This window comes from Octopus sinensis, linkage group LG7, assembly GCF_006345805.1.
Source record: "Octopus sinensis linkage group LG7, ASM634580v1, whole genome shotgun sequence".
NCBI lineage: Eukaryota > Metazoa > Mollusca > Cephalopoda > Octopoda > Octopodidae > Octopus > Octopus sinensis.
Genome location: NC_043003.1, coordinates 89,073,530 through 89,101,029, shown reverse-complemented (window position 1 = coordinate 89,101,029; position 27,500 = coordinate 89,073,530). Strand labels below are relative to the sequence as shown.

Below are 27,500 nucleotides of genomic sequence, written 5' to 3'. Positions count from 1 at the left end.
GTCATTTGGTCATAACTGCCAATACAAATTCTTCTAATCTAAGGTAAGTTTCATCTTTTTCATTTTTCTATTATCATCATCATCCTCATTTAACATCTGCTTTCCATGCTGGCATGGGTTGAATGGTTTGACTGAGGACTGGTAAGCCAGAAGGCTGTACCAGGCTCCAAGCTGATCTGGCAAGGTTTCTACAGCTGGATGCCCTTCCTAATGCTAACCACTCCGAGAGTGTAGTGGGTGCTTTTTACATGCCACTGGTACATGGGCTAGTCAAGGGGTGCTGGTATTGACAACGTTCGAATGGTGCTTTTTACATGCCACCAGAACAGGACCACTCAACCACACTTGAATGGTAGTTTTTACATGCCACTGGCATGGGAGCCAGTCAGGCAGCACTAGCAATGACCTACACTCGAATGGTGCTTTTTACATGCCACTGGCATAGAAGCTAGTCAGGTGGCATCTGATGCTTCTTATGTCCAACTTTTCTATCAGGGTGCTTACATTCTGTCTCGTATGCACAGACATTACACATCCATCGGAACATACTGGCTTCATTTCTCGTGAGCTTACGCATGTCCTCAGCATTCACGGCCCATGTTTCAATGCCATGTAGCATGGCTGTTCGCTCACATGTGTCATACAATCTACCTTTTACGCTGAGAGGCCCTTTCTCACCAGCTCTGAGAGTTTCCACACCCGCTACTGACTTGGTCACCTAGGTAACGGAAGCTATCAACTATTTCTAGTTTTTCTCCCTGGAATGTGGCGGAAGTTGTTCTCTGCATATTTTCAGTGTTTATTGCTCCCAAGCATCTGCTATATACAAAAACTATCTTCCCAGTTAGCCTTCCTTTGATATTACTGCACCTTTTATGTGTCTATAGCTTACACTGGGTACATCTTATGGAGTTTCTACTTACGCCTTTTCTACAGATTGAGCAGGGCCATCTTCCTGAAGGGATTTGTGATTTGTCTGCCATCCTACTTATTAAGACTTTGGTTTTTACTAGATTGACTCTAAGGCCCTTCGATTCTAGACTTTGCTTCTACACCTGAAACTTCTCCTCTAGTCCTGGTAGAGGCTCAGCTATTAGAGCAAGGTCATTACCATAGAGGAGGTCCCAGGGGCATCCTGTCTTGAATTTCTCTGTTATTGCCCGGAGGCCTATGATGAATAAGTAGGGGCTGAGGACTGATCCTTGTTATGATTTTGCATTTTTTCTACTGATACTAACATAAACATATTGATGTTCACACTCATCATCATCATAACCGTCTACTTTGGCATGGTTTCTGTGGCTGGGTGCCTTTCTTAATATCAGTTACTTTACAAACTGCATTGGGTGCTTTTTTTCTGTGGTACCACCACTAGTAAAATCACCATGCAGGTTACAAGACTAGAACTACTTTCAACTGAGTGGAGCTGCTGTACAGAGGGAGGCAGCTTTATGCAATGGGATGAGGGGTTAAAGTGAGAGAGAAGGGGGCCTGAATAGAACAGGTTTCTTACTGTAGGAGAGCTACACAGTTACTCACATTATAAGGGAAAGGGCGAGAATGGTTGAAGTGGAACTGTAGAGAAATAATAGTGGTGATGGGGTGTGAGGGTGAACTTTGAAGATACAGATGAGTAGAAGTGAGAGAGAACAGAACATGAAGTGTGAGTAGTTTGTGGTTGCAAGAATGTTAAGGAGAGTGAGAAGGGAAGTAGGTGAGGAGGTGAATATAATGAATGAAAAACAAGTGTGGAGTGGAAGGTAAATTGGGGAAATAGGTGACAACTGTATAAATTGGGTAGAGTTGAGGGGTGATCAATCATATATGAGTTGGGGAAGGTAAGGGAGAGAGAGATGACTGTCAGCGCGGAAAAGGAATGAGTGCCAAAGAGCAACAGTAATAATGATGATGATGATGCAGTAGATCTTGTTGGTATTATATTTATGATGTATGCAGTATGTGTATCTGAGTCGAGGCTAAACAACAGTGTACATTAAACAGTTGTAGGTAACATGTCATTGTTTTTTCACAGACATGTTACATTTGTTGACGATTATAAATTCAATATGTGACCAACAAAACTGCTGGAAACTATTTAACAATGGTTTCAATTACTTTCTTGACTGGTCAATGTGACTATAACAAGCTATACTGACCATTATAAATAGTTCATAGGATATCCATATAAAGAATTAATAAAATTGATTAAATAAATCCACAGCAATTAAGAGCTCAAATAAATTAGATCATTAAACTCCAACATGTTATTACATTGCAGTAAATCCAGGTGAGAGTCAACTTGCATTGATGATCAGCTGAGATAATTTTATAGAACCACATATATACAATAAAAGCAGAAGAGCATAAATTTCACATATAGTTCATACTTTGTGTTCAACTGCTGTTTCATTACAATAAAACATTACAAATTCCATAGGTAGTTCATTTAAATTAAATAAATTAATATAAATTAATGTTAACCCAAATCATTGGGAGCCTTTCGTGTTATGTTAATCTGAAAACTGTTGCTAGTTTAAATATGAGAGAAATATAGAGGAGAAAACTGGATAGCTTTGCACATTGACATATACATAGTTATATGTGATTGCACTAAACAAGCAAAGCACAATCAATGAGGAGGATACAGGTAAATATGTATAGGAACTCAATAAGAAAAAGAAACACATCCATATAAATGCATTGTCATCCATTGTTAAATATAAACATGAAAAAATTATTTTAATTTTCACTTTTCTACTTCATGTTGTTTAAGAATGCTGAGAAAATAATACAACAGAAATTGTATGCATAGCTAAGATGATTTCTGTAAAGGAGTGGATTTTACTGAGCATTGCACAAGTCTGTTAAGGAGTTATCATCATCGTTTAATGTCTGTTTTCCATGCTAGCATGGGTTGGACGGTTCAACTGGGGTCTGGGAAGCCAGGAGGCTACGCCAGGCCCAGTCTGATCTGGCAGTGTTTCTACAGCTGGATGCCCTTCCTAACGCTAACCACTCTGAGAGTGTAGTGGGTGCTTTTTATGTGCCACCTGCACAGGTGCTAGACGAGGCTGGCAAACGGCCACGATCGGATGGTGCTTTTTACGTGCCACCGGCACGGGGGCCAGATGAGGCTGGCAACGGCCACAATCGGATGGTGCTTTTTACGTGCCACCGGCACGGAGGCCAGTCGGGGCAGGGCTGGCAACGGCCATGTTCGGACGGTTCTCTTATGTGCCACCAGCACTGGTATCTCAGCTACAATTTCCATTGATGTTGAGAGATTTTGATTTTGATTTTGATTTTGATTTTGATTTTCACATGCCTCAACAGGTCTTCACAAGTAGGGTTTGTGTCACAAGAAGGAACGGTATGCCTAAGTGGGCTGGCTACGTCCCAGGTAGAGGCCACGGGTTATGGTCTCACTTGTCCTGCTGGGTCTTCCCACGCACAGCATACTTCCAAAGGTCTTGGTCTCTGGTCATTTCCTCGGTGAGACCTAAAGTTCGAAGGTCGTTCTTCACCACCTCGTCCCAGGTTTTCCTGATCTACCTCTACCACAGGTTCCCTCAACAGCCAGGGTGTGGCACTTTTTTACACAACTATCTTCATCCATTCTCGCTACATGACCATACCAGCACAAGCGTCTCTCTTGCACACCACAACTGATGCTTCTTAGGTCCAACTTTTCTCTCAAGGTACTTACACTCTGTCGAGTATGAACACTGACATTACACATCCATCAAAGCATACTGGCTTCATTTCTTGCAAGCTTACGCATATCCTCAGCAGTCACGGCCCATGTTTCACTGCCATGTAGCATGGCTGTTCATACACATGCGTCATACAGTCTGCCGTTTGTTCTGAGCGAGAGGCCTTTTGTCACCAGCAGAGGTAAGAGCTCTCTGAACTTTGCCCAGGCTATTCTTACTCTAGCAGTTACACTTTCAGCACACCCGCCCCCGCTACTGACTTGGTCACCAAGGTAATGGAAGCTATCAACTACTTCTAGTTTTTCTCCTTGGAATGTGGCGGAAGTTGGTCTCTGAGCATTTTCAGTGTTTATTGCTCCTGAGCATCTGCCACATACAAAAACTATCTTCCCAGTTAGCCTTCCTTTGACATTGCTGCACCTCTCATGTGTCCATAGCTTACATTTGGTGCATCTTATAGAGTTTCTACCTATGCCTTTTCTACAGATCGAGCAGGGCCATCTACCTGAAGGCGTTTGTGATTTGCCTGCCATCCTACATATTAAGACTTTGGTTTTAGCTAGGTTGATTTTAAGGCCCTTTGATTCTAATCCTTGTCTCCACATTTGAAACTTTGCCTCTAGTTCTGATAGTGACTCAGCAATTAGAGCAAGGTCATCAGCATAGAGGAGCTCCCAGGGGCATCCTGTCTTGAATTCCTCCGTTATTGCCTGGAGGACTATGATAAATAGGAGGGGGCTGAGGACTGAACCTTGGTGGACCCCTACCTCTACTTTGAATTCTTTAGTGTACTCGTTTCCAACCCTCACCTTACTTACAGCGTCTCTGTACATGGCTTGCACAGCTCTCACTAACCATTCATCTATCCCTAGTTTCCTCATTGACCACCAGATAAGGGATCGGGAGACCCTGTCAAAAGTTTTCTCCGTGTCAATGAAAGCCAGGTACAGGGGCTTATCCTTGGCTAGGTATTTCCCCTGCAGCTATCTCACTAGAAATATGGCATCAGTGGTGCTTTTTTCTAGCACGAAACCAAACTGCATCTCATCCAAGCTGACTCTCTCCCTAATCTGTTGGGCTATGACCCTCTCCGTAACCTTCATTACCTGATCTAACAGTTTGATACCTCTGTAATTATTTGTATCTAAAGCATCACCCTTACCTTTGTAGCAGTTGACTATTATGCTGCTACACCAGTCATTGGGTATGACTCCGTGTATCACCTGGTTAACTATACGGGTGACTAGGCTATAGCCGACACTACCAGATATTTTAAGCATCTCTGCAGTAATTCCTGATGGGCCTGGGGCTTTCCATGTCTTCATGCTGCTAATTGCCTTAACTACTAAGGAACTGTCAACTCAGATAGCTGGTCCCTCTGTTGGGTCGACATTCGGCAGACTCTCTTTATCCCATTCATTTTCCTTATTTAGCAGCCTCTCATAATGATGTCTCCAAACCTCTCTTTGCATCCTCATTTAGCGCAAGTGAACCATCATCCATGCGAACACATTTCTCTCCTACCACATCACGATTCTCTCTCACACCCTGTCTTGCAACACGAAATACCTCAAGTCTTTGGTCCTCACGGCGCAGAACATTGGCAAATTTTTTCTTATCTGCTTCCCCTCTGGCTAAATAAACCTGTCTCCTAGCTTCTCTTTTGGCAGTCTGATACAATTCCCTGCTACCCCCATTTTTCCAGACCTTCCAAGCCTGTCTCTTTTCTCTAATAGCCCTGTCTACAATATTGTTCCACCACCACGTTATTCTAGGTCTTAAGGGGACTTTGCACCAGCCACAGATCTGGTCCGTGGCTCTCAGCAGGTTGTCCCTTAGAGACCTCCAGTTTTCTTCTACCCCCCGTGAAGCTATATCCCCTTCTACTTTGTCAAAGGCTTCAAGTAATATGTCCCTAAGTCTCTGTCCATTCGCAGGATCTTTAAGCTTCCAGATCCTTCTTCTCCAAGTTGGTCGTCTTCTGGTCGTCCTCTTAGTCCTGATCCTAAAGTCACTAACTACCAGTTTATGTTGTTGGGTACATTCTTCACCTGGGAAGGTTTTGGCATTTATAAGCAGCCATCTTTCCCTTTTCCTGGCAAGGATGTAGTCAATTTGGCTGGTATGTCAGCCCGATCGGTAGGTGACTAGGTGGCTGGTAGGTTTTCTGAAGTTAGTGTTGCAAACCATAAGATCATTTGCATCGCAGAACTCCAGCAGCCTGGTTCCCTCCTCGTTGCGGGAGCCATAGCCATAGCCTCCATGTACACCATGGAAGCCTCCAGCATGTCGTCCAACATGCCCATCGAAGTCACCACCCACAAAGAGAAGGTCCCTGTCGTTCATCAACGAGGTAGTCTGCAGTAGGGTGTCATAGAATTGGTCCTTCTGTCCATCGGGTAGCCCCGGCAGAGGGGCGTAGGCCGATATAATGGTTGCTAATCCTTGATGAAGCACTAATCTAATCTTAAGTATTCTGTCACTTACTCTGATTACCTCAATTACCTTATCTACCCATTTTTCAGCGAGAAGTATACCCACACCTCCAACCCCGTCAGTGTTTCCTGCCCAGAAAATCTTGTACCTGTGTTCTTTGCCTGTGAGGAACCTAGCAGAACCTCCTCTCCACCTTACTTCTTGGATGCAACATATATCAACACGTCTCCGTTCAAGCATCTCAACAATCTCACCAGACCTACCTTTCAGTGTGCCAACGTTGAGAGTGTCAACCCTGAGGGTGTGGGAGGTATGGGCCCTTGAGACCCTGGGACGGGAGGCAGTGGCGTCATGTACCTGAAACGAGAGCTCGCATTTGGCAGAATTCATAAGCAAAGCAATGATCTTAAGTTCAACCTGCTTACACTACACTATCATGTTTTACACCGTATGGTCACTACCTTATATAGTAGGGGTGGTATTGGGTTAAGGCCTTTAGGTGTTCATGGATGAAAAGCGAAGGAAGACGAGATGAGAGAAGGACTTCTGGTACAGGTGGAGGGTGCGGGTAGGAGGGCGGGCGCCACCACGAACTGGGAACGATGGGGTAGGAATTTGAGTGGCAGAAAAGACCGATAGATAGGCAAATGGTGTAGGAATTGAATAGACAGAATTGAATGACCGATAGATGAGGGAGAGAGACAAGATTTGAGACGAAATGCTTTGTGGTCGTGGGAATAAGTTTCTATGAGTGAAAGATATATGTTGTGAGGAAATGCTTGAGCTAGCGTTTGAGACGAACGTAAGAAGGAGGAAATAATAAGGTTTTATGGTGATAATACTCGCAAAAAAAAACAATGAAAGGAGGAGCAAGTCGAAATCTTAAAAATATCTGCTATTTTTCATCCTGAGGTTCGTGTTTCGTGTGTTACAGCCAGGGTATGGAAGTAAGAATAGAAAGGGTCAGGCCGCGTGCATTGGTTTTTATAGGGGAGAGGGTGAGTAGGAAGCAGGGCATATTGGCTAGGCGGGTGGAATCGAGAGAAAGTGAGATATATACTCTTTTTACTCTCTCTTTTACTCTTTTACTTGTTTCAGTCATTTGACTGTGGGCATGCTGGAGCACCGCCTTTAATCGAGCAAATCGACCCCGGGACTTATTCTTTTGTAAGCCCAGTACTTATTCTATCGGTCTGTTTTGCCGAACCGCTAAGTAACGGGGACATAAACACACCAGCATCGGTTGTCAAGCAATGCTAGGGGGACAAACACAGACACACAAGCACACACACATATATATATATATACATATATACGACGGGCTTCTTTCAGTTTCCGTCTACCAAATCCACTCACAAGGCTTTGGTCGGCCCGAGGCTATAGTAGAAGACACTTGCCCAAGGTGCCACGCAGTGGGACTGAACCCGGAATCATGTGGCTGGTAAACAAGCTACTTACCACACAGCCACTCCTGCGCCTATATATATGTATATATATATATATATATATATATATATATATATATGTATATATATATATATTATATATATATATATATATATGTATATATAGTAGGTGCAGGAGTGGATGTGTGGTAAGTAGCTTGCTTACCAACTACATGGTTCCAAGTTCAGTCCCTCTGCGTGGCACCTTGGGCAAGTGTCTTCTACTATAGCCTTGGGCCAACCAAAGTCTTGTGAGTGGATTTGGTAAACGGAAACTGAAAAGAAGCCCATCGTATATATGTATATATATATATATATATAATATCATGTCCGTTGCCAGCCTCGCCTGGCCCCCGTGCCGGTGGCACGTAAAAGCACCATCCATTCGTGGCCGTTTGCCAGCTCCATCTGGCACCTGTGCGGGTGGCACGTAAAAAGCACCCACTACACTCACGGAGTGGTTGGCGTTAGGAAGGGCATCCAGCCGTAGAAACACTGCCAGATCAGACTGGGCCTGATGCAGCCTTCTGGCTTCACAGACCCCAGTTGAACTGTCCAACCCATGCTAGCATGGAAAGCGGACGCTAAATGATGATGATGATGATGATGATATATATATATATATATATATATATATATGTTTGTGTGTCTGTGTTTGTCCCCCCAACGTCGCTTGACAACCGATGCTGGTGTGTTAACATCCCCGTAACCTAGCAGTTCGGCAAAAGATACCGATAGAATAAGTACTAGGCTTACAAAGAATAAGTCCTGGGCTCAATTTGCTCGACTAAAGACAGTGCTCCAGCATGGCCACTGTCAAATGACTGAAACAAGTAAAAGAGTAAAGAGTATATATATATACATAGTTGTGTATATTTGTCTGTATATAGTGCATCTAAGTGGTGTGGGGGAAGAAGGCATACATATTGGTAAAAAAGATTTTGGGCCATTGCTGGAAACTGTTGGTTATGAAAAAGTTGAGTATATTAAGTTGTTTCTCTTTGTTGTTGTTGAGCTGTGTTTATTTCTCTGTAAAGTTCTTTAACTACAGTTACTAATAAGTATGATCTATGTGTTAAACCCATCTATTGTGAGTAGAGGCTCTCATTAATCCTTTTGTTACCCTCTTTCTGTTGGCCTACATTGATTCTGTTTCAATTAATTTTGAAAATAATGAAGAATTTAGTGAAATAACTTTGTCATATTAAGCTGGTGTTTGGAATGTAAATAAACATGGAAGTTTGATGAAAGGTTTTAATTTAGCTGGAAATTTGTAGCATAGAGACATGAGCAGTTTGAAGCAGGTTTGTATCAAAAGGGTTAATATACAGCATTGATATAAGTTACTAATTGCTTATACTATTGCTGTTAATGAATTGGGCACACCAGCAATTAATTCAGAGATAACAAGACAAAGGAGGTGTCAGCACCAACCAGTCTGAAGGCACATTCTGTTAGTGAAATCAAACTGCATATTGTGAATATATAAACACAAAATATTTTTTCACATATTAAGAATGGCATTATACAATATATTCTCTCTTTTTTAAAGATGTGTGGGAGATTTGCTTGCTATTTCTTGCGAGTTGAACAACCATGTAAAAGCTCCCGTGTTTCAAAAGCTTAGGCTCTCTCTATTTCCTTCGATATCTGTTTTTAAATATGTATGTCTCTGTTTTCACTTAATATAATATGTTTATGCTTGTATTTTATTTATTTTGTGTGGGTATATATATATGCATTTGTTATGCTTTAATCATATGAGAAGGGGAAGTGCACCCTTTCTGATTGATAAGATTGATGTGATTGGTCTTCAACTTAAACAATTGTAAGCCAGTGTTTACAATAGAAGTGTGGGTGGAGAGAGTATAGCGAGGCTTCTCCTTAGATTCCCTGTTTAGAACCAAGTCCTAATCATATTTTCATAAAAGGCACAACCAGCTCTGAGAAATCAACAATATTGCCATAAAAGGCATAAACTGCTTTGTGAACATTTTTTTGTTCAATCAGTATCAGCTTGCATATAACCAGTAAACATGGTATACTTGAAAGAAAGTTAAGTGAAATTCCTACTAAATTATATTTCTGAAGGTTCTAGAAGCTTTGTTTAAAGTTATAAAAGGCTAGAGTGTTGAGCATTGAAACAGTTCTCTGGGTTCCAAATCTATCTTCTGTTGGAAATAGCACACCGACTTAGCTGCAAAACTGTAGCAACTGACTTCAGTGGGGAATGAGGTTGCATGCCAACCCTTAACAAGGCCTCGTTGACTATATCCTGATATTTGATTTTCTTTACCTGGTGGTAAATATTGAGTCTGATCTCCTAGGTTACTGTGAGTCCAACTATGATGATTTGTTTTTGCACTCCTAAAGAGTAGGGAGCATGTCTCATTGGAGTGATGTTACTGCTATCTCCTCTGGGAAGACAAGTCTGCCCTTCAAGTTTACTTGCATATCCCTGTCTGAGGCTGAATAGAAATCAAGTCTCTTGTAACTCCTTTCATTTTGAGTGCTTTGTCACCTTCCCTTTGGAATCTGGTACCATTTGGTGGTGGCTTGTGTTTGTTAGCCTTCACTCTTTGCGGATCAGTCCACTTGGTAATGAATGTAGCAACGAGAAAAGAAATTCAGTGCATGTTTGTGTGTGTGTGTGAACTTTTACACTTGTAAGCTGAGTAAACAGAATTTTAAGAATTTTATTAATCTGATGTATGTATCTGATTATTAGCTTATTAGGCATATTACTTAAACCTGATTTGCATCTTAGAATCTTAAACTACCATTGTACTTAAAAATTATTAGCTGTGTTGTATGTTGGTCAATGCAATGTGTGTGAAAGAAATAGTTATACTAAATAGAGGAGAGGATAGACAAAAGAAATGACAGGTATTGTAAGTATATGGTTATAAATCAGTTGGCTACAATGGGATTCAGGTTTATCTTTATATATATAAAACTGAGAATGTGTGTCTGTCTGTGTGTTTCCCTAAAACTTGAGAACTACACAACCAATTTCATTCAAATTTTACATATGACTTACTTAGGGTCCATGTAGTTTCATAGGCAAAAAAAATGTTCAACTTCTTGCCTAGAGCGAGCCCATAGCAATATTATATCTTCTCCACTATTTCAGTATTACATGTTAAAAGTGAAACAAAAATATTTCTCAGATGCTTTCACTTTAACAATAAAAATAATAATAACAATTGAATTATATGTAGTAAGTAATAATTAAAATCAAACTAAAGTATAATATTATCGTAACATAACAAAAGTAAAAATAGCAATTGGTATAAAATTGCATCAATGACTTGAACTTGAATCAGTGGTTTCACATGAATGGGAATAAATAAAAAATAAAATTTAAGTGCAGAAATGGAATAGTTTAGATGGAGGTGTGCACGGCTTTTACATTAGATTATTTGCTAATTAGCTAGCATTAAGAATCTATATGAAGTTTGGCTGTATGTAATGTCTGTTTTTTCAAAAAATGCTTCTACTGAGTACCGCTGTTGGTTTATTTCTGATCCATAAAGGCCTATAGCTTCAACAGAGTACTGCTTTTTGGTTTACCGTAAGGTTTGTTGTTATTATTATTTCTGTTTAGCTATTGTTATCACGTTTGTTGGTTCCTCGTAAGGGAAGCATTTCTGTCTTGCATTTGTTAAATAATTGTAAACCGTAACCCCCCCCCCTTTGGGAGAAGAAGCTTTGGTTATTGTTTAAAAATTGAATTGTGTCCCTGTTTGGGGAAATTGACAATATTTTCACCGTTTACATGGAAGCATTTTTGTTAAAATGTCTTCGATAGAAGAAAGTCCAAAAATGAATTTCGCAGCAGGCGTCGGCGGGCGCGAACTCATGGAAATTAAAATGGAAGAAATACAAATTGATCACCGACAAAGACGGTGAATCTAGGATAACACAACCAAACGAAATAAAAAATTAAATTAAAGAAAACACTATTGTCTATAAAGTATACAATGTAGAGAAAAAAAAAAGATTTGAACACCTGGAGGAAAGCACCATCAAAAAGTGTCTTGGTGCGACTATGAAAGATATCAAGTATCTAACCAGAGGCAGTAAATTCGCCACAGTAGAAGCAAGGTTCGAGTCAACAGAGCGTGCAAGGGAGTACTCAACTCGAACCTTGCAAAGTGGAAATATTTTATTTTTACCTTTATATCTGGGACGTAGGACGTCCCGGATAAAAATTAAAAATATCCCTCCAAAAGTAGAGGTAGGCTGTATTGTAGCCACTTTTCTATACAAGAGGGAGGACAAGATACAATTGATTGAAATTGCAAGAGGGAGGCCTACAATTCCAGTCTGTTATATATTTTCAGTATTGTTATCACTAGCGATATCAAGATATAACTTTGTATTTTGTATTTTATGTGTAGATATATATATAGAGATGTACATGTAATATGTACACATATATATACACATATATACATGCACTAGCACTATGACCCGTCGTTGCCGGGTCATAATGCTAGTATATATATATATATAATATATATATATATATATATATATATATACACACACACATATATATACACACACATTGAATAAAGAAATACATATATATATATATATATATATATATATATATATAATATATATATATATATATATATATATATATATATATATATATATATATATATATGTGTGTGTGTGTGTGTGTGTGTGTGTCTGTATGAGTTAGAGGTTAAGAAACCATCTAATGGATATTAAATATTTAACATAATACTGGATGTGTACCTATGTATTTTTAATCAAGTGCTTTCTATTGCAAGGCAATATTGCAATTGAATACTAGGCATGAGTGGGGATAAATTGGAAATTTCCCAGGATTTATAAGGCAAATATGAAAATGGAGAGGATATAAAATCGACAAATGTTTGGCAGTAAACATTCCATCATCATCATCATCATCATCGTTTAACGTTTGCCTTCCATGCTAGCATGGGTTGGACGATTTGACTGAGGGCTGGCAAACCAGATGGCTGCACCAGGCTTCAATCTTAAACATCTTTTTAAGTGGTGCAAGTAAATGAAATCAGCCAATAAATACATAAACAGATATATATATATAGTAGTAACAGAAAAGAGGAATTTCGATTATCCCCATGTGGTGAGTTGTAATGTATATAAGAAATTAAAAAATGAAAATACGCACACTTATGTAGTTTTAATATAATTTTTAATATATCGACTGGTTTCGCTGTCGCTATTCATGATATTATGTTTTACTTATTTGAATATATATTTGTTCTTAAGAAATTTTGTCCATGTTGTGTGTGATGAAATGTATGAATGACTTCACATGTAGATAAATAAAGGGAGGTAATTGGTTGTCGTTATTATTGTTATTGTTGTGGGTAAGGGAGATAACTGTTCAGCTTTCAGTAATGGGAGGAGAATATATATGTGTACAGACAAAGACAAGTTTCAAAAACCTTGTTTAGTGAGGGGATTTATGTACAGTGATGTAATCGTGAATTGAAATATGTAAAAAGATAAAAGTTAGTTATGCATGCATATTAAGACGTGTTTTGTATTTTTCAATGAAAAAATGTTTCTTTATTTAAACGTTCTAGTTGAGAGATTGTGTCTTTGCACTGGTAGAAAGGGAAGATTGAAATTTGGTTTGATTTTATCTGCACATTTTTCTATATGTTCACTGAGAGGAATTTGTATTGCAGGAAACGGATTTGCTCTTTACGTAGAGTGGTTCTCTTTCTCAAGATCATACTTGTTTGTCCAATATAGTGGTGTCCGCAGCCCAAGCAGGTTATTACATAAATTAGGCTTTCAGAGGCACGAGTGATACTAGTTTTAATTGTGAACCTCTGTCCTTGAAAAGGAAGTCCAAGTCTTCAAGCAGATTGGGGCAGGTTCCACAGTTTGGGCGTCCACATTTTTCAACCGTTGGTTTCGTGGTTGTTTTGTAAAGCTTCACATTTGTTAGTAGTCTCTTTAGCAATTTGTTTTTTGCATTTGATGAGTGTGTGTTTTCAGGATGTTCATTTTTGGATCTCTAGTTAGTAAAGGAAGAGTTTGCACAATAGTGTTGAATGCCTCACTGTTTCAGGGGTTGTGTGTTGATATAAATAGTAATGTTTTGAGTTGAGGTGTGGTGTTATGTTTTGTTGTTCTTAGTGTTTTTGTGTCTAATTGTTTGGCACGTTTAATTCCCCAAAAATGGTTGTGTAGTTCTCAAGTTTTAGGGATTCACACAGACAGACAGACAGACACACATTCTCAGTTTTTTTATATATATAGATATTTATATATATTATTCTTTTACTCTGTTATTTCTTTCAATCTTTTGAGCCTGGCCATGCTGGAGCACTGCCTTTTAGTTGAAGAAATCAAGCCCTGGACTTATTCTATTGATATCTTCTGCCGAACTGCTAAGTTATGGGGACATGAACACACCAACATCGATTTCTAAGCAATGATGGTGGGGAGCAATAATGCACTCACACACACACACACACACACACACACACTCACATATATATAAAACAAAATTTTTTATAATTATGAGTATAATTTAAGGTTCAGCAAAAATTTGCTTCACCACATACCGAAATTTAGAAATAGCAGTTAAAACTAACTATTTCACTACTATAAGAAAATCTCCCCAAATTTTTGCTGAACCCTAATTATGATTATACTCATAATTATAAAAATTTTTGTTTAATTTTGCCAATAATGGTTCTTTTAACATACTGAACTACTTGGTAAAATTATTAATTAATTAATTATACCCTTTATTATCATTATTATTATTATTACATATATATATGTATATATATATATATATATTATATATATATATATATATATACATATATATATATATATATATATATATATATATATATATATAATATATATATATATAGTAGATCGTGTACGAGTGGGTATATATTTGTAAAAAAGAAGTTTGAAAATGCCACTATATTATATCAATTTTAATTTTCTTATGAATTTTACATGTTTCGGTTCATGAAAAAACGAACCTTATCAAAAATATTTTAAAAAGTAAAGTGTAATAGAAAAGTTCATAATTGTTTCTTACTGGTCTCAATAGAATCTATGTAGTGGTGTTTTGTTGGTAGAAGGTATAATAGCTATAAATTTCAAGTTGAGTGTAGTAAAGAAGTTCATTATTGTTTCTTGCTGGTATCAACGGGATCCATGTGGTTGTTCTTTAGCTTTCTTGTGTTAGAATGACCCGGGACTGAAATGGTAGCAGCAGTAGTGATTGTTGGTTGTAGTAGTAGTAACTGTGGTGGTGGTTGGGGTTGCAGCAGCTCAGCTGTGGCAGTCTTAGCAGCAGTAGGATGACCCAGTGGCTGAAATGGCAATAGTAGCAGTTACTGTTGGTCGTAGTAGTGGCAACCGTGGTGGTGGTTGGGGTTGTAGCAGTTAAGTTGTGGCCATAGTAGCAGCAGCAGTAGTGGAGGACTGTTGATCGTAGCAGCAATTGTAGTGACCACGGTGGTTGTAGTAGCAGTGATAGTGGAAGCAGTCGTAGTGATCGTGGTGGTTGTGGTAGAATTCCATTTTTCTTTTTGGAAGACCAATGTTTTGTTTTAATATTCCTGGCCCAGGGTGTTCAAACTTGGTCTAAATTTTTTAATGAAATAAAGTTCTTTATTTTGGCGTTGAGTGAAGGTTACGCTATCACTGAATTTGTAAAGTGGGCTAGTTGTAAATTTTGGATTTTTATTTGAAGCACATCTATCTATGTGTCCGCTGACTGGTATTTTCCGGTATTCAGGGTTTCTAATTTGGGATTTATGCACCTCCATCCTTTTACGTAAGCTGTTTTTTGTATGGCCTATATACTGCCTATTGCAACCTGCGCATGTTAAGACGTAAATTAAGTTTTCTGATGCACAGGTGAAGTTTGTTCTGATGGTGAACTGATGGCCTTGTTCTAATGTGAATTCTGAACCTTCTACCAAGATGACACAGATTCCGCAGTTGGGCTTTCCACATTTTCTAACTGCTGGTTTTGTGGTTGATGCTGAGTGCAGTTTAACTTAGGTTAAAATCTTTTTCAAGGATTTTGGTTGCCGTTTACTTTTAATGATGGTGTGTGTTTCGAGGATCCGGTTCATCTTTGGGTCTCCCTTTAGTAGGGCTGTGCTTTGTTGTATGGTGTTGAAGGCCTCATTGTTAAGTGGGTTCTGTGTAGAGATGTAGGGAAGGGTTTTTAATTTTTCTTTCTTTTTTGGTTTTGTTTGTCTCAGGTCTTCTATACTTAATTTAAGTGCTTGTTGGATTGCACTGTCTATTAGGAGCTGTGGATAATTTCTATTTATGAGTGTAGTTCTAAGTTCCTGGAGACGTGTGTGTCGGGTGTTTGTGTCTGATATTATGGTGCAAATTCTTCTAGCTAAACAAAAAGTGACATTTATTCTAGTGTGTCTTGGGTGGCATGAATCAAAGGGTAGGTACTGCTTGGAGTCTGTCGGTTTATAATAGATATCTGTCTCTATTTTGTTGCCGACTATCTTAATGAGGATGTCTAAAAATGGCAATTCTTCTTCGTTATGATCCATCGTGAACTGAATATTATCATTTATTCCATTTAATAGTATTTTAAATTCCTCAAGTTTCTCTATACTTTTATCCCAGAGGATAAAGCAGTCGTCGAGGTATCTTTTCCAGTTGTTCTGGATATAGATGGAGAAGGTGTTTCCATATTTCTCAAGTGTTTTCTGGTAGAGTATTTTCTCGAGGTATCCCATCACTAGGTTGGCAAAAGAAGGCGCAGTACGCGTGCCCATCGCTGTTCCCGATCTTTGTCTGTAGAAATTACTGTCAAAAATAAAGTAATTGTTTTCTAAAATAAATCTAAGTCCTATTATAAGTTCTTTATTTATGCGTGTAGAAAATCCAGGTAGAAATCCGAAGTGTAGGAAGTGTAGAAAATCCAGGTAGAAGTCCGAAATGTAGGAGGTGTAGAAAATCCAGGTAGAAGTCCCAAAGTGTAGGAAGTGTAGAAAATCCAGGTAGAAGTCCGAAGTGTAGGAGGTAAAAACAGGATAAAGCTGGTGCGACCACGTGAGCATGCAATATATAGTTGGAATTTACAAAGAAACCAAAGACAAAGACAGGTGTATAAACAACAAACAGGTGTATTAGTTTAACACTCAAGAAGGTGAGAGAGTCTTTTATGCTTTGAGCCTACACTCTGCAACAGAAAGGAACACGAGAAAATAAACAGATAATAAAAAAAGCTTTAGTTGATCATGGTGGCTGGCTGGCTGCACAGAGGTGGCCAGACAGGAGAGCTAGGAAGAGGGGAACATAATAAAGTAGTGGTGATCCCAAAACGAAGGTGCGCATGTGTGTGTGTGGGCATGTGGATTGGGGCTGGTGACCTTGACATGTGGATGTGTGCATGTATAGGTATGTGGATGATGGTGTGGGTGCTGGAAAGTGGTCAATGCTAGTGTGTGCAGGGTGGGACGATGTGTTGTGTGGTGCGGTGTGGCATAATATGGTGGTGTTGGGGTGTGGTGGGGTGTGAAACATATATATATATATATCATCATATATATAATATATATATATATATATATATATATACACACACACACACATAAATGTATATATACATCATCATCGTTTAACATCCGTTTTCCATGCTAACATGGGTTGGACAGTTCAGCTGGGGTCTGGGAAGCCAGGAGGCTGCACCAGGAAGCTGCACCAGGCTCCAGTCTGATCCAGCTGTGTTTCTACAGCTGGATGCCCATCCTAATGCCAACCACTCCGTGCCACCAGCACAGGGGCCAAAGGAGGCTGGCAAACAGCCACGACCGGTTGGTGCTTTTACATACCACCGACACGGACACCAGTCAGGCGGTGCTGGCATCTTCCACGTTCAGACGGCGCTTTTTACATGTAACCTGCATGGGTATCTTAACTACAATTTCCATTTGATTTTTATTTTGATGTTGGTGTTGACGTACTTGACTCAATAGGTCTCCTCAAGAACAGCGGGTCACTCTACAATCACAGCAGGCCATTCTGCGAGGCATGAACTCACTTCATTTGTTAGGTCTTCACAGTCACAGCATATCTCAGAAGTCTCAGTCTTCATCATTTCCTCTGTATGGCCCAACTTGCCACCAGCATGGGTATCACGACTACAATATCCATACAATTTATATTTTGATGTTGATGTACTTGACACAATAGGTCTCCTCAAGTGCAGCAGGCCATTCTGCAAGCCATGAACTCACTTCATTTGTCAGGTCTTCGAAGTCACAGCATATCTCCAGAGGTCTCGGTCTTTCATCATAGCCTCTGTGAGGTCCAATGTGTGAAGGTCATGCTTGACCACCTCGTCCCATGTCTTCCTGGGTCTACCTCTACCTAAAGGGGTGTGTGGTGAGTTTGTCTTCCTACTTACTAGAACTTTGGTCTTTGCTACATTGACTCTAAGGCCTTTTGATTCTAAACCTAGCTTCCACACACAAAATTTCTTCTCTAGTTCCGGTAGTGATTCTGCTACGAGGGCTAGGTCATCAGCATAGAGGAGCTCCCACGGGTAACCCGTCTTGAATTCCTCTGTTATAGCCTGGAGGACTATGATGAATAAAAGGGGACTGAGGGCTGAGCCTTGGTGCACACCTACTTCTACCCGGAATTCTTCACTATATTCGTTGCCAATCCTAACCTTGCTGACAGCCTCTCTGTATAGAGCCTGTACAGCCCTTATTAACCATTCGTCAATCCCCAGTTTCTGCATTGCCCACCAGATAAGGGATCAGGGGACCCTGTCAAAGGCTTTCTCCAAGTCCACAAAAGCTAAGTATAGGGGTTTATCTTTGGCTAGATATTTCTCCTGCAATTGTCGAACCAGGAATATAGCATCAGTGGTGTTTCTACCCGGCACAAAACCGAACTGCATCTCGTCTAAGCAGACTCTCTCCCTGATGAGATGGACTATGACCCTCTCCGTGATCTTCATTACCTGATCCAGATGTCTGATACCCCTGTAGTTATTTCTACCTAGAGCATCACCTTTACCCGTGTAGCAGTTGACTATGGTGCTGCTACACCAGTTGTTGGGTGTGACTCCATCATGAACTACCTGATTTACAATGCGGGTGACTAGGCCATAGCCCACACTACCAGATGTTTTAAGCATCTCAACAGTGATTCCTGATGGGCGGGGGGCTTTTCCTGGCTTCATACCCTTAATTGCTTTATCTACAAGGGAGCTATCTATATGGATAACTGGTCCTTCTACTGGGTCAACATTTGGCAGGCTCTCCTCCTCCCATTCTCCACATTCAGCAGTCTTTCATAATGGCTTCTCCAAGCCTCTTTCTTTTCAGAACCATTAAAAGCAAGTGCACCATCATCCATTCGAACACATTTCTCTCCTGTGACATCACAATTTTCTCTCACACACTGTTTTGCAATCTGAAATACCTCAGTTCTTTGGTCCTTACATCTCTGAACATTGGCAAACTTCTTCTTTTCTGCTTCACTCCTGGCTATGTATACCTGCCGCCCAGCCTCCATTTTGGCTACCTGGTACCCTTCCCTGCTACTCCTTTCCTTCCAGGCTTTCCAGGCCTGTTTCTTTGCCCTAAAAACTTTGTCTACCATACTATTTCCACCACGTAACTCTAGATCTGGAAGGGACTTTGCACTAGCCACAGACTTGGTCTGTGGCACTCAATATATACACATATACATATTACATGGAAAAATGTGAGCATGAAAAGTAATATTCTTAAGATTATAAACCTGGAAAAGTACAGGACAAGTTATAACACCTGGAAAAGTATAGGACAAGCTATTACTTCTTGTAAAGTAAAGAATAAGAAACTTTTTACTTAAAATATTGCAGCAAAGAATGCCGGTTCTTCTAATTTATTCCTCTTTACAGTTCTCATCTTTTAAATTTATTGTACAAAACTGTTCAGCTAATTTGTAAGTTTGTCTAATTAGTCACTTTTTTCCTGTATTTAAGGTAGTAAATTAGCCAAATTCTACTTAAATAAGTATAGTGTTATTTGTAAACTATAATAAAATATTTTTAACTTATTTTACTTGTTGTTTCAGTCATTTGACTGCAGCCATGCTATAGCACCACCTCTAGTTGAGCAAGTCGACCCCAGGACTTATTTTTTGTAAGCCTAGTACTTATTCTATCGGTTATAGGCTATAGTAGAAGACACTTGCCCAAGGTGCCATGCAGTAGGACTGAACCTGGAGCCATGTAGTTGGTAAGCAAGCTACTTACCACACAGCCACTCCTGTGCCTATATTCAAATTTTAATTTTAGCTGCAATGTTTTAAGTAAAAACTTTCTTATTCTTTACTTTACTTGAAGTTATAGTTTTCCTATACTTTTACAGGTGTAATAACTTGTACTGTACTTTTCCAGGTTTATAATAAAAAGCAAAGTCAACTTCGGCAGAATTTGAACTCAAAATGTAAACACAGGCAAAATACCACTAAGCATTTTGCTCGGTACACTAACGTTTCAGCCAGTTCGCTGCCTTAGCACGTAAACATTCATTTTAGCAATATATTCTTTATTCCTATTGCTAAGCGTTACTTCCTTACTCTCTTACTTACTAACATGAAATTTCATGGCATTTCACCCCATAACTTTTCTTCGACTAATTTATGTTCAATCCAACTAACGACTCTGAATTCTTCATGCATTTTCCTATCATTTAAGCCTAAGAAAAGTATACTTTTATTTTAAAATTAAAGAGTTTATGTTAATTGAAGGTGAATAAACATTTGAGCAAGGTCGCTGCCAGTGCCGCTGGACTGGCTCCTGTGCAGGTGGCATGTAAAAAACACCATTTGAGCATGGCTTTGCCAGTACCGCCTGACTGGCTCTCATGCCGGTGGCACATACAATTACCCACTACACTCTCGAAGTGGTTGGCATTAGGAAGGGCATGCAGCCAGATCAAGATTGGAGTCTGGTGCAGCCATCTGGTTCGCTAGTACTCAGTCAAATCATCCAACACATGCTAGCATAGAAAGCGGGTGTTAAACAATGATGATAATGAAAAACATATATATACATACATATATATATATATATATATATATATATATATATATATACATATGTATACATACATATACATACTTATACATACATATACATATATGTATATACAATATATATATATATATATATATATATATATACACATCATCATCGTTTAACGTCCGTTTTCCACGCTAGCACGGGTTGGACGGTTCGACCGGGGTCTGGGAAGCCAGGGGTTGCTCCAGGCTCCAGTCTGATCTGGCAGAGTTTCTACGGCTGGAGGCCCTTCCTAACGCCAACCACTCTGCGAGTGTAGTGGGTGCTTTTTACGTGCCACCTGCACAGGTGTCAGGGGGGGGGGGCAGCATCGGCCACGATCGGTTGGAGCTTTTAACGTGCCAGCGGCTCGGGAGCCAGCCAAGGCAGCACTGGCAACGTTCGGATGGTCTTTTTATGTGCCACCGGCACAGGAGCCAGTCGGAGCGGCGCTGGCATCGGCCACGTTCGGATGGTGCTTTTTATGTGCCACCGGCACAGAAGCCAGTCGGGGCAGCGCTGGCATCGGCCACGTTCGGATAGTGCTTTTTATGTGCCACCAGCACAGCCATCACAACTACTATTTCCATTGATATTTATTTCGACGTTCATGTTCATGTACTTGACTCAACAGGTCTCCTCAAGCACGGCTGGACGTTCTGGGATCCAGGGTACTTTGAATGGGCAGGGGCTATGCGGAACTGATGCAGGAAGCAGCCCGGGTCTTTGCAGTCACAGCATATCTCCAGAGATCTCAGTCCTTCGCCATTGCCTCATTGAGGCCCAACGCTCTGAGGTCATGCTTGACTACCTCATCCCATGTCTTCCTGGGTCTACCTCTCCCCCTGATACCTTCAACTGATTTGGAGTGGCACTTCTTCACACATCTCTCCTCATCCATCCGCAGCACATGACCATACCATCACAAGCATCGCTCTTGCACACCACATCTGATGCTTCTTATATCCAGCATTTCTCTCAGAGTGCTTACACTCTGTCGTGCGTGCACACTGACATTACACATCCAGCGGATCATGCTAGCTTCATTTCTTTCAAGTCTACGCATGTCCTCTGCAGTCACAGCCCATGTTTCACTACCGTGAAGCATGGCCGTTCGCACACATGCATCATACAATCTACCTTTTGCTCTGAGCGAGAGACCCTTTGTTGCCAGTAGGGGTAGGAGCTTTTTAAACTTTGCCCAGGCTATTCGTATTCTAGTGGTGATACTCTCTGTGCATCCACCTCCACTACTAACTTGGTCACCCAGGTAGCGGAAACTATCAACTACTTCTAGTTTCTCACCCTGGAGTGTGATGGAATCTGTTTTCTGAGTGTCTGTGGAGTCTATTGTCCCTGTGCATCTGCCGCACATGAAAGCTATCTTATCTGTTAATTTCCCTTTAATGTTGCTGCACCTCTTGTGCATCCATAGCTTCCATTGGGTGCATCTTATGGAGTTTCTACCTACACCTTGCCTACAGATCGAGCAGGGCCACCTGCCCGAAGGGGTGTGTGCTGAGTTCACCTTTCTGCTTACTATAACTTTGGTCTTTGCTACATTTACTCTAAGGCCCTTTGATTCTAACCCTTGCTTCCACACCCGAAACTTCTTTTCTAGTTCCGGTAGTGATTCTGCTATGAGAGCCAGGTCATCAGCATAGAGGAGCTCCCAGGGGCATCCTGTTTTGAATTCCTCTGTTATTGCCTGGAGGACTATGATGAATAAAAGGGGACTGAGGGCTGAGCCTTGGTGCACACCTACTTCTACCCGGAATTCTTCACTATATTCGTTGCCAATCCTAACCTTGCTGACAGCCTCTCTGTATAGAGCCTGTACAACCCTTATTAGCCATTCGTCAATCTCCAGTTTCCGCATCGACCACCAGATAAGGGAACGGGGAACCCTGTCAAAGGCTTTCTCCAAGTCCACAAAAGCTATGTAGAGGGGTTTATCTTTAGCTAGGTACTTCTCCTGCAGTTGTCGGACCAGGAATATAGCATCAGTGGTGCTTCTACCTGGCACAAAACCGAACTGCATCTCATCTAAGCAAATTCTCTCCCTAATGAGATGGGTTATGACCCTCTCTGTGACCTTCATCACCTGATCCAAGTTTGATACCCCTGTAGTTATTTCTATCTAGCGCATCACCCTTACCCTTGTAGCAGTTGACTATGGTGCTGCTACACCAGTCATTGGGTATGACTCCATTATGAACTACCTGGTTTACAATGCGGGTGACTAGGCCATAGCCCACATAGCCAGCTGTTTTAAGCATCTCAGCAGTGATTCCTGATGGGCCGGGGGCTTTACCTGGTTTCATATCCTTAATTGCCTTAACTACAAGGGAGCTCTCTATTCGGGTAGCTGGTCCCTCTACTGGGTCAACATTTGGCAGGCTCTCCTCCTCCCATTCATTCTCCTCATTCAGCAGTCTTTCATAATGGCTTCTCCAAGCCTCTTTCTTTTCACTAACAGTAAAAGCAAGTGCCCCATCATCCATGCGGACATGTACACATACATATATACATACATATACATCTATATATATATATATATACATATACATACATATATATACATATATGTATGTATATGTATATATATATAGATGTATATGTATGTATATATGTATGTGTACATATATATGCACATATGTGTATGTATATATATATATATGTATATATGTATGTATATACATATATGTATATGTATGTATAAGTATGTATGTGTATGTATGTATATATATATTATATATATATATATATATATATATATATATATATATATATATATATGTATGTATATATATGTATGTATATATACATATATCATTATCATCATCGTTTAACATCCGCTTTCTATGCTAGCATGTGTTGGATGATTTGACTGAGTACTGTATATATATTCATATATACATACATATATATACATAAATATACATATACATATATTCTTATATATATAGGCACACACATATACACATAAATATATAAATATATATACAGTTATATATATATGCACACATATACATATATATATACACATACATATAAATATATACACACACACACACAAACACATATATATATATACACACACACACACATACATATACAAACATGTAAATAAATACATAATGAAAGTAATTGAAATTGAAACCATATATGTTTCTTTATTACCCACAAGGGGCTAAACATAGAGGGGACAAACAAAGACAGACAAACAGATTAAGTCGGTTACATAGACCCCAGTACGTAACTGGTACTCCGAAAGGATGAAAGGCAAAGTCGACCTCGGCGGAATTTGAACTCAGGACGTAACGGCAGACAAAATACGGCTACGCATTTCGCCTGGCGTGCTAACGCTTCTGCCTTTTTGAAATTGAAACCATATAATAGTGAAAGTATTATATCACGTTACAATAGAGATGTTGTTGTTTCACCTTTGACCCGTGTACAGTGTAAGAGATAAGAGATTGTTCTGGTCTCACATTAGGCAAGAGGTTGAAAATTTTTTCAGCCCCTGACACTGCATGGACCCTAATTAAGGTATATGTAAAATTTTAATGAAATTGGTTTTAGTGATGCACACATACAGACAGACAAACACATTCTCACTTTTATGTATATAGATATGTATTATATATACATATTGGTGTTTCTGTGTAGAAAGTAAAATGTTTAACGTTAGTACAGCTGGGTTGATTGAACTGAAAGCAGAACTTTTGGGGAAAGAAGAAGAGTTCAAGAAAGAAAAACTTAAATTTGCACCAGTTAATTCCATTAAAAGGAAAACAACTGCAAAACAGACAATATGAATTAAAAAGCCAACTCTATGAGAAAATAGCTAACAATCAAAATATTCCTGATGAAGATGGGAGCCAAATTTTCCTTGCTGATTTTCAAAAGAAAGCCATTGATAAACTCTCTAGTGAAAAACAAGGTTTCATCAGAGGAAATAGAACAAGAGTTTGATTGTTCAACTGATGACCCTGAAGAACAATAGATTGAGTATACAGATAGTTTAGGAAGAACTCAGACTTGTTTGAAGAAAGATTTAAAATTTATGCAGGAAAGAGACAAAGAATTAGGCTTGCTTCCTACCAATAGAAATTCTCAAGAAATTCAAAGTAAATCTAATAGTGAATCAGATAAATCATCTGAAATACTTGATCCACAAGAAAGGTATCGACAAATGCTACATGAAAAATGGGATGCTGAAGAAAGGCTGTTGACGGACTGATTGGTCCAATTCATTATGCAAATATCAGATTTCATGAGGTTCGAACTCATGGAGTTGGTTATTTCCATTTCTCTAAAGAAGAAGCAGAAAGACACACCAGACAAAAGAAGAAAGAACCAAACAGGAATTATTAAATCAAAAGCGTGATGCTATGATGGCAGCCTGTCTAAAAAAATCAAAGATCTTCTAAGAGCTAAACTTTGCTTACCATCCAAAATGCAGGAGCCAACAACCATTTTAGATGAAAAATCAAAACAAGAAAAGGAATCTGTAAAGCAGAAAGAGGAGCCTGTAAAGAGAATTGAACCTCTTCCAAGAAATTCAGGGGACATTGGAAAAGAGAAATTCTTTGAAAGAGAAAAAGAATATTTTAAGCAAAGGCGGGATGAAAGAAATTATGAATTTGCTCCACCAGATTGTTACAATAATAATGTTTATGAAGTAATAACTTTACCAAAGAGACAATACAAGGATTGCTTTGTACCCCAAGAAAGAAACAAAAGTAAAATGAGAAAAAAGCAAACAGTTAAAATGGATGACAATTGTATGCAGTTAAATCCAATACATACAATGAATATTCCACTTCCAGGAGAGACAAGAAAACAAAATTTTGTAGATAATTCATCCTTGACTTCATCAGAGAGCAGTTCTTTTCCTAATTCTACTCACCAGGAGCAACAACCAATTTTGAATTCTACTCAGCCATTTTCTCCAATATTTACTGCTCCACCTCAGTATAATACACCAGACCAAAATACATCAATTGTGCCACTAGAAATGTCTGAAAATTATCCTGCAGTTACATTTCAGAATAATTCAGTGCTAAATAACATCTCTCCTTCCTGTGTTACCTCCCATATGTCTTTCCCAGTTTTCAGAGTTGGCGCTGTAAATGTAGGCACATGGAAAGGTAGGTCTAGTGAGATTGTAGAGAAGCTTGAACAGAGACTGTTGATGTATGTTGCATACAAGAGGTAGAGAGGAGCTTCAGCCAGAGTCCTCACAGGCAAAGCACATAGGTATAAACTCTTCTGGAAAGATAACAGTGATGGAATAGGGGGGTGTGGGCATACTTCTTGCAGAGAAATTGGTGGATAAAGTCGTAGAGCTACTCAGGGTGTGCGATAGAGTACTTAAACTCAGGCTAGTCTTGCAGAATGGTATGGCTACAATTATCTCTGCTTATGCCCCACAAGCGGACCTACCAAATGAACAGAAAGATCACTTTTATGTTATTCTTCTGCAGGCTACCTAAAATACGAGTGCCTGGAGATTTTAATGGGCATGTCGGACAGCAACCTGGTATCTTTCATGGTGTACATAGGGGCTATGGAATTGGTTCCCAAAACGAAGAGAGAACTAGACTAATGGAGTTCTACAATGCTAATAACCTATTGATCTGCAACACCAACTTGAGAAAGCCAGCCAGCTACCTGATAACCTATCAGTCAGGTGACTCTGCAGGCCAGATTGATTTCATTCTCACCAGACAGTGGGATGCATGATTGCTCTTAAATACAAAGACCCTCCCTTGTGAAGAATGTACCCCCCAGCATAGACTAGTTATTAATGACTTTAAACTCAAGGCCAGAAGGAGGCCAAAAGGCAGACCAATCTGGAAAAGAAGACTTGGAAGCTTAAGAACCCTTCACAGGGTCAGAGATTTAGAGATATCCTTCCCAAGAAATTTGATGATAGGGAGGAGGAGCTACAATCCTGCGACATAGAAGGCAGCTGGGAATTTCTGTGAGACAGCTTACTGAGTGCCACAGACCAAATCTGTGGTTGGTGCAAAGTCCCTTCCAGACTTAGGGTAACATGGTGGTGGAACAATACTGTAGACAAGGCCATTACGGCAAAGAAATAACCCTGGAAGGCCTGGAAGTGTGGGGGTAGCTAGAAGGAAAGCTAGGAGACAAATATATATAGCTAAGGGAGTAGCAGAAAAGAAGTTTGCCAGTATTCAACGACATGAGGACTGAAGAACTGAAGTATTTCAGATTGCAAGACAGTGAGTGAGAGAAAATCATGATGTCGTAGGAGAGGAATGTGTCCGCATGGATGATGGTGCTCTTGCATTTAATGCTTCTTCAAAGAAAGAGGCTTGGAGAAGCCATTGTGAAAGACTGCTAAATGTGGACAATGAATGGGAGAAGAAGACTCAATTGAGGGACCAGCTTCCCGAATCGACAGTACCCTGTTAGATAAAGCAATTAAGGATATGAAGACCAGGAAAGCACCTGGCCCATCAGGAGTCACTGCTGAGATGTTTAAAATATTGGGCAGCGGGGGCTGTACCCAATGACTGGTGTAGCAGCACCATAGTCAACTGCTATAAAGGTAAAGGTGATGCTTTAGATACAAATAACTACAGGGGTATCAAATTATTGGATCAGGTGATGAAAGTTACAGAGAGAGTCATAGCCCAACTAATTAGGGAGAGAGTTAACTTTGATTAGATGCAGTCCAGTTTTGTGCCTGGTAGAAGCACCACTGATGCTATATTTCTGGTAGGACAATTGTAGGAGAAATATCTAGACAAAGAT

The 27,500-nt window shown here is 39.8% G+C and overlaps 1 protein-coding gene across 2 annotated transcripts in view; it reads left to right on the top strand.

Moving 5' to 3' along the window:
• Nucleotides 1-27,500, top strand: part of LOC115214247 (cystinosin homolog) — a 97,063-nt gene that overhangs the window by 35,752 nt on the left and 33,811 nt on the right. For both annotated transcript variants that reach the window (XM_029783380.2, XM_036504893.1), the window contains one exon: nucleotides 1-43. This exon is cut by the window's left edge and continues 164 nt beyond it. In XM_029783380.2, coding sequence (XP_029639240.1) covers nucleotides 1-43 — 43 coding nt within the window. The remainder of the gene's footprint in view (nucleotides 44-27,500) is intronic.